Raw genomic sequence first — 9184 nt, 5'->3', positions numbered from 1 at the left:
AATCTAAGGAACCAAATGCAACTACCATTACATTGTACTAACCGGTAAACAAACGCTGACCAAATCAAGAGAGAGGGTTGACATGACATGCTATGATTGGCTCTAATGGGAGTTTACCCCTTACCTAATGGGGAGCACCTCTCTCATCATTAGCTATCAAAAATTCTAACTGTAAAATATTAAAATGGTCCTTGAGTTTAGACCACTTTTATCGCGTCATTCAAAAATAAAATTTTTTGTATCTGGGCATTGGAGGTTTCATTTTTGTTGTCATTTTCATCCAATTGATAAACTAAATTAAATTTTCCATTAACTTCTTTTTTTATCTTTTTATTAATCTTATTAGAATATATCATGCCATAAAATGAGATTACACCCTTCATCTAAAATAAACCTTAAGAATCTAGAAACAAAAAATTTTGTTTATGGACTCAAGTTCAAGTGAGATAAACCCAAAGGTCATTTAAATTTAAAGTTTTAATAATAAAGTAAACCAGGAGCACTACCTCTTTTTCTGTTGATTTTCCTCACCATTTGCATCGATTGCCAGCATCCCCTACTCTTCTTCTGCGTGTCAAAACCCACCCAGAACAACAACACTGAACCCTAAATTCAACTTCTCCATTCTTACCCTAGATCATCACCATTTACTACATTTAACACAAAATCCAACCAAATTTCAAACAATCATTCTCTCCACCTCTTCAATTTTCCCACCGATCATCAACTGCCGGTACGTCCGTCCACAATTTCCTCAACGCGCTTCTAATTCTGACTTTACGTCTTCATTTTGAATCTATTTTGCGTAATCCGTGTTTAATATCATATAATGTTATACTCTATCGTCGATCCTTCCGATCGATATATTATATAATGATAATGATAGTCATATTACATACATGAATGTGTTAGCTAGGGTTTCAGTGTTTTGTTAAAGAAGCATTTTATCAATTGATTTAGATTACTAGGGTTAGATTTTGTGATTTTATTTTTGCAAGCGATAAATGTTGAAATGTTATAAATGTGACTTAAGTTTTGTAATGTGAGTAGAAGATGAGTGCATGTAGGGATAGTACCGGTACCTAACTGAACCGGTACGGTACCGCAAATTACCGAATCGAAACTGAGCTCAACTGTATACTGAATACCGTACTTATGCAGTTAATATCGGTGATATATCAGTTATATCGGTTCCCTAGTAAAATATCAGTGTCAAATATCGGTCAGAATATCCGTACCGATATTATCAGCGATATTGATCGATATATCACCGATATTTGACCAATATAACCAATATATCACTGAATTATTAGTGTTAAATTGCTATATATATAACTTCTGCATTATATTAAAATTACCGATATCTCACCGAGATAACCTATATCTCAAATATCGGTTCTTGACCGATATCCGATATTTTACCGCATTAACTGCATTGTACCGTACCTATTATTGGCTGTCAGTGCCGGTACGGTGGCAGCATTGTTGAAAACATTGAAAAGTACGAATACCGAAAGCGTTGAAAACAGATATTGATTGTTTGTCTTGTGTGGTTATTAGGCGGATGTAATGGATGATTATATGGATCATAGCTCTGGGGGAGACAGTGATGGAAATGATTCGGAAGTAGAGGAATATGCAGATAAAACGTATGAAGAACTAACGGGTGGAAAACACAGTGTGAAGTTATCCGATGTAACTTTCACTTGCCCGTTTTGTACGAACAAGAAAAAGCGCGATTACCAGTATAACGATCTGTTACAGCATGCGACCATGGTGGGAAAAAGTGATGCAAAAAAACGAAGTGCGAAAGACAAAGCAAGTCATTTAGCGCTCGTGAAATATCTCGAGAAAGATGTTATGGAAAACACCGGTCCGTCACAAGCGAAAGATAATGTTGACGTTGACCATCTTGCAGAGCATGACGGTGATGAGATGTTTGTATGGCCATGGAAGGGTATTGTGGTCAATCTCCCTATCGAGTTAAAAGACGGGCGTTATGTAGGAAAAAGTGGTTCGAATTTAAGGGATACGTTGTCTACGAGAGGGTTTAATCCCACGCGGGTGATTCCGTTATGGAACTTTCGCGGTCATTCGGGATCCGCGCTTGTCGAGTTTAAAAAAGACTGGGTGGGGTTCAACAACGCGATGTCGTTTGAGAAAGCGTACGACGCTGATCATCACGGTCTACGGGATTGGAAGATTAATAAAGACGATCTCAAGGATGAGATTTACGGGTGGGTTGCGCGATCCGATGATTATAATGCGACTAATGTTATTGGAGAACATCTTCGTAAGATTGCGGATCTTAGAACCATTTCGGATATAATGGCGGAAGAAGATCGTAAAGTGGATAGCTTGGAATCGAATTTGAAAAATATAAACGAAGTGAAAAAGAAGCAGTTGGAAGAAATGGAGAACCAATATGTCGAAACTGAACACTCGCTCAAAGAGTGTATTGCCGAAAAAGACGTACTTGTTCAAAAATATAATGAAGGTTTGTGTGTTTTTTAGCTTCACATCTACAGTTATTTTGATATAACAAACTTGTTACTTTTTTTTGTATATGTCAGAGCTCAAGAAAATTGAGTCGGGTGCACGAGAACATATCCAGAAAATCATTAGCGACCATTTAAAGACGAAACAGCAAGTGGAAGACGAAAAGAGAAAACTTGAGCTTCAAGGGCAAGAACTACAGAAACGTGAAGCGAATAACGAAATCGAACAAAAAAAGCTAGCTGAAGAAATTGCACAGGTGTGACACTTTGCGTATTTCGTGTTACGTTCATAAATGCGAAACTGAAGTTGCTTTCTTTTGTTCTTTCAGAATGCTGAACGGAATAGCTTGCTTGAGAAGGCATCTGATGAGCAACAGAAAGCCGATGAAAGTGTGATGAATCTCGCAGAAGATCAGAAGGTTAAGGATTATATTTTTTTATATTATTATTATTATTATTATTATTATTATTATTATTATTATTATTATTATTATTATTATTATTATTATTATTATTATTATTATTATTATTATCAGGTTTTGAGGTGAATTTTGCTGTTTTTGGTATAACTAGTGGATTATCACCCGCGCTCCATTACGGGTTCGAAACATAGATAAAAATAAGCAAATCGAAGAGAGTTAAAGTTGTTTGATGTTTTAGTTAAGGGAAGGGAAGCATGTCAATATTAAAGTGGAGGGGCTAAAGTTGTTTATTATTAAAGTTGAGGGAGGGGCTAGAGTTGTTTTAGTTAAGGGGCTAAACATGTCATTATTAAAGTTGCGGGGCTAATCTTTTTTAGTTAAGGGTCTAAACATGTCATTATTAAAGTTGAGGGGCCAAAGATGTTTGATGTTGACAAAACAAAATAGCCTTTTAATATAAGAAAGCCTGCCGGGAGAATCAACATGTGTTTGTCCCGTTTGCGTTTGATACCTTTGGTGGTCTCGCTCCTAACGCTGTACGACTCTTGAATCGGGTTCAAAAAGTCGTTAATAGTAATTCTTCGTCGCTAAAGGTTTCAAACTTTGTATTTAGTAGAATTGGTTTTTCTATTCAAAAGGGGGTGGCGGCGCAACTTGTTGCCCGACTACCTGCCATTGTTTTGTAATTGCCCTTTTTCGTGTGAAACCCAAATAAAATATTTGTTTATCAAAAAAAAAAATAACTTTTTAATATATATAATAATTTGTTGAGTGTTGACTTCAGAGGGAAAAAGAAGAATTGCACAAGAAAATAATTATGCTCGAGAAACAGTTGGATTCAAAACATGCAGTCGAGCTGGAAATAGAGAAGTTAAAAGGGCAATTAAACGTTATGAAGCACATTGGTGAAGATGATATGGAGACTTTAAAAAAAGTGGATGAGATACAGAAGAAGTTGCGAGAACGAGAGGAAGAACTCGACGATTTGGAAAGCTTAAATCAAACTCTCGTTGTTCAGGAACGCAAAAGCAACGATGAACTTCAAGAAGCTCGTAAAGAACTGATTGAAGTGAGCACGTTTTACTTTTATTAGTTTATAACGGGTCCAAATGGGTCGGGTGAAAATAGCTACGGTTGGGTTGAACCACAATGTTTTGTCCAAAAGTATTATTTTTGGAACTAGAATATCACTGTATCAAATATGATTTATATTATTTCAGTAATGATCTATTTTTTAATAAAATGATGAGAAAATGCCATTTTCGTCCCTGAGGTTTGGTCAGTTTTGCGACTCTCGTCCAAAGGTTTGTTTTTTCGCATCTGGATCCAAAAGGTTTGAAATCTTGCCATTTTCATCCGGCTCGTTAACTCCATCCATTTTCTCCGTTAAGTCAGAGTTATTTCCGTCTTTTTTGCTAACTTAAAGGGCAATTCGGTCGCAAAGCTGGCCAAACCTCAGGGACGAAAATGACATTTTACTCTAAAATGATTATAAGAATTTATGTATCAAAAATATAGTTTGAGTGACTTTTGTTTTGTTTGACCTAATTCCATTTGTTATTTTTTTTATTGTACATATTTTGACCCATTAGAGATTAAGCATAACTCAAATTAACCCATCCTTTAGTAATTGGGTTATAATTTTTTTTTTTAAATTATAATTTTTATTTCATTCCAATCATCAGAGCAAATTACATAAGGATAGCAGGTTATAAATGCATGTGAAAATTAATCTTTTGCAGGGCTTAAAAGAGTTACCAAAAACAGCTCATGTTGGTGTGAAGAGGATGGGAGAACTCGAGAATAAACCGTTTATTGATGCCATGAAGAGGAAATATGACGAGTCAGAGGCGGAAGATAGAGCGTCGGAATTATGTTCGTTGTGGGAAGAGTTTCTTCGCGATCCAAATTGGCATCCGTTTAAAGTCATCACTGTTAATGGAAAATCTCAGGTATACATGTGATTAGAGGTGACAATTTTGACGTATATATAACTAGAGGTCAGTTAACGTACATCCTATGCAGTTAATATCGGTGATATATCGGTTATATCGGTCCCTTAGTAAAATATCGGAGTCAAATATCGGTCAAAATATCGGTACCGATATTATCGGCGATATTGGCGATATTGACCGATATTTGACCGATATAACCGATATATCACCGATATAACCGATATAACCGATATATCACCGATATTTGACCGATATAACCGATACATCACTGATATCTCACTGAATTATTGGTGTTAAATTGCTATATATATAAATTCTGCATTACAATAAAATTACCATATCCCACCGATATCTCACTGAGATAACCTATATTTCAAATATCGGTCCTTGACCGATATCCGATATTTTACCGCATTAACTGCATAGCGTACATCTGATCTAATCTAGGCCTTCAATCGAATGCGGTGGCACAGTAGTAATTAATTTTGCATAATTGCGCACGTCATTGCATAATTATGCACGTTATTTGTATAATTTCGCATGGGTTTGGTTAAACCCTAATTATGCACATTATTTGCATAATTACGCACGTTATATTGGTGGTCGCGTACCGTCGCACGTTAAGAGCCTTTTGTATTTAAACCTTTCACTATATAAGTAAAGAGTGAATTTCAAGGATTGTCCTTTATCTTTATACCCATTTTCAGTCGTTGTCCTTTATGTTCAAAATTGACGAGTTTTGTCCTTTATGTTTTCATATCATACAAGTTTTGTCCTTTAGGCCTAACCCAGTTAGTTTTTTCAGTTAAATTTGATCATATGCTTTGCACATGAGGGCATTTTTGTCAATCCAAAGGTAAGTTCAATGGCAGATTTATAGCTCAAAGCTTCTGCAACCTTTGAATTGACAAAAATGCCCTCATGTGCAAAGCACATGACCAAATTTAACTGAAAAAACTAACTGGGTTAGGCCTAAAGGACAAAACGTGTACTTTATGAGAACATAAAGGACAAAACTCGTCAATTTTGAACATAAAGGACAACGCCTGAAAATGAGTATAAAGATAAAGGACAATCCTTGAAATTCACTCATAAGTAAATGACCGACTTCGGGTTTATTTTATCTCTAACAGGCCAAGCGGGTGGTTAACGTTCAGAAAATTAGCTAAAAAGAGATTACTATGGTGTATTTGTGTAATGTTTTGTATAATATCTCAAAAGTTTTGTTTTTATTTTTATACAATGGGTGCAGCGGGTGATAGATGAAAATGAGGAAAAACTGAAGGGGTTAAAAAGAAACTACGGGGGAGAAGTTTATAAAGCTGTGGCTACCGCGTTAACAGAAATAAACGATTACAATCCGAGTGGAGCATATGTGACAACCGAGCTATGGAACTTCAACGAGGGCCGGAGATCTACGTTAAAGGAAGGAGTTATGACTCTTTTAGAAATGTGGGACATGCACAAACGAAGGCGGAACATGTGACAGGGTTTCACGCATGTTACGTTAGAAGGATGCTTTCTGGTGCCGCGAACTCCAGTTTCCGTCTAGTTAATATAAACCAAACTGACAATATTTAGACCTTCTAAAAACCTTTCTGTTTAAATTGTCTTCCTATCTAGGATAAAAAAAAATAGTAGTTAGCGTGATACAGGTGTGTGGATGGGTTAGGGCATACTAGACTCCTCAAAATAACGTCTATCTTTCTATGAGTAGTGGCGAAATTTGAGATTTCCGACCGAGGGACGAAAACGTATATACAAAAAATTTCTATAAAACCGGAGGGTCAAAAACGTATATACCCAAAAATTCCTATACAAAAATTACATACTCTCCACGAACGAAAAGTTTGGGGGGGGTCGGCTGCCCCCTCCCGCCTCCACAAAGCTACGCCTTTTTCTATGAGAGACCGTGAGCTTTAGCACGATTTCTAAGCAAAAGAAAACCCAAAAGTTAAGTCACTGAATATTAACAATTATAAAAACACTTTATACCAAAAACAAAACAACATTAAAAGTAGGGGTACAAACGAGACAAGCTTGTCGAGTCTTAGACAGAGCTCAAGCCTGGCATGTGAAGCTCTCTAGGCTCATCAAGAATTAGTGTAATAGTAGTTTTTATTAATATTTAATTACATTTACCCATTATTTAAAGTTGTTTAGTAAATGACCCGAGCAAAACTTATTTAAACTTGTTTACGAGCCCAAACCTAAAAATAAGCTTGTTTAGTAAACGAGTCCGAGCCCAAACTTTACTTATCGAGCTTGCGAGCCTAAACAAATCTATTATTTATGTTATTTTTATTTAATATATTAATTAATTGATAATAAACGAGCCGAGTTCGAAAACTTACCAACGAACCGAGCTCGAGCTATGAAAACAAAGCTCGACCCGAGCCTAGCTCGAGCTCTCGTAAGCTAGTTAATCAATCTCGAGCTTGGTGAAACTCGAACTCAGCTTACACCACCAGTGATTTTTATATTAGAGAAAGTTTAATTATAAAAAAAAACTTGATTAGTTCAATTTTTACCTTAAAAATAGAAGCGTTAACTTTCGTTTTGCTCCCTATGATTAGGTTATTTTAACGGTTTTGCTCCAATAGTTTAAAAATAGTCATTTTCCTCCCTGATCTTTCGAGTTTGTCGCTAGTTTGCTTCCTGGCTCTAACTAAGTTAAAACGTTCAATTAAAAATAGGGGTATTTCGGTAGTTTACTCACCGGCTCTAACTCAATTAAAACGTTTAGTTACAAGTCGCGGTAGTCATTTAAAAGGATATAAAAGAGTTAAACTAGTAATCTGAGTTATATATCTGAATAAATCAGTAAATATACTTAGTTAACTTTGTTATAACAGTATAGTATGTAATATATGTGAATTTTATTAATTATAACCATCTTATGCACCGAAAGGGCATTTTAGTAATTTCACATAAGCCTAAAAGGTCAAAACTGGAAATCTGAGTTTGAAACCTTAGTTTTCTGTTATACTATAAAATTTTACGGAATATATCAGTAGGTATTGACTCTTATATATACAAACTAGTTTTGACACATACTATGTCGAAAAAATGCCTAAAAAGGCGATTTAGAGCCATTTCCGTGTTTTCAAAGGAAAGCTGATATTTTTATAATTCCAGCAGGCTCAAAATAATATATTTACCATAATAAATCAGTAGAAAAAGGTTTGAGATCAAAAGGATTTATAAAACTCATTTTATAGCCTAAAAGGGCATAACCGGCAATTACCGAAATAAGCTTAGAAATTTAAGTTATGCTCAGCCTAAAAATAAATAAAAATCTTTAAAAATCCCAAAATATTATTATATATCAGTGGGTATAAAGTTTGATATAAAAATTTGGGTTTAGATAAGCTACACACAAATTATGCTAATTAATTATTAAGAAAGTTTCTAATTACGCTAATGAGCATAACTCTTAATCTAGACCTCAAACTGATGTCAAATTTCTGTTACAAGTTTATAATTCAGTAACTAAGATGTTTACCCTTTCATATTTTCAAAAATCACATTTTATAGATATTTGGGCATAATGGTCAACATATGGCATTTAACGGAAACTTGCATAATAATTAGACAACTAATGAACCAAGTCGTATAATCACAGAGGGTTATACTAACATGTTAGTAGGTCCAAAAGAAGCTCTAAGGCAATCCTAAACTTGGCTAAAACGGGTCAGAACTGAAAGTCAAAGTGAAAGTCAAACTATGCGACTTTCGGTTCCAAACCGGGTCTAAACAGAAAATTGTCGAGTTGAACATGTTGGGACATGTTCTTACATTAGTTACCATGTTATTTTAATGATCAAACAGGTTGCATGCATCCTACATTGCTAAATATGAGTTAATTTGGATTTAAGCATTCTGTTGACTTTTTAAAGTAAGCTTTGACTCGACAATTAACATGGCTAGAGTGGGAATCTGGAAATACCCTTTTAAGGGTTTGTTACCCACATAATTACCTACTTATAGGTATTTTTAATTCGAGATTTGACAGAGTAATTATTGACTAATCTCGAAGTCAAACCTTAATTACGACGGTTTGACTCTTAGTTAATTAACTAAGCTAAACTTAATTATGAATGATTAGGATTACTTACAAAGGTCCTAAATAGGATTAGGGACTTAAGAGGAACTTGTTTGATGTCCAGAGAAGCTCCAAGAATGCTCCAAGTGAGTTGCAAAATGAATGAATGAAATGTTCACAACCCAAGCTCTTATATAGTGAACCTTAGGGTCCAAGATCATGCCAAGGTAGTCTAGGATAGTTACAAGATCATCCCAGATGTCC

The 9184-nt window shown here is 35.2% G+C and overlaps 1 protein-coding gene across 1 annotated transcript; it reads left to right on the top strand.

The window, feature by feature from the left end:
- Positions 1–491: 491 nt before the first annotated feature.
- On the top strand, positions 492–6527 carry LOC110922557 (protein INVOLVED IN DE NOVO 2-like). Its single transcript, XM_022166847.2, has 7 exons — positions 492–733; positions 1561–2497; positions 2574–2755; positions 2828–2917; positions 3705–3989; positions 4663–4872; positions 6128–6527. Exons 2-7 carry the CDS (start codon positions 1570–1572, stop codon positions 6359–6361), a joined length of 1929 nt encoding a protein of 642 aa, XP_022022539.1. The 5' UTR covers positions 492–733; positions 1561–1569; the 3' UTR covers positions 6362–6527.
- The last annotated feature ends 2657 nt before the right edge of the window (positions 6528–9184 follow it).

The sequence above is a fragment of the Helianthus annuus genome, chromosome 15 (genome assembly GCF_002127325.2).
Source record: "Helianthus annuus cultivar XRQ/B chromosome 15, HanXRQr2.0-SUNRISE, whole genome shotgun sequence".
NCBI classification, from domain to species: domain Eukaryota; kingdom Viridiplantae; phylum Streptophyta; class Magnoliopsida; order Asterales; family Asteraceae; genus Helianthus; species Helianthus annuus.
The sequence above is the reverse complement of the archived record's forward strand: the minus strand, read 5'-3'. Positions and strand labels throughout refer to the sequence as shown.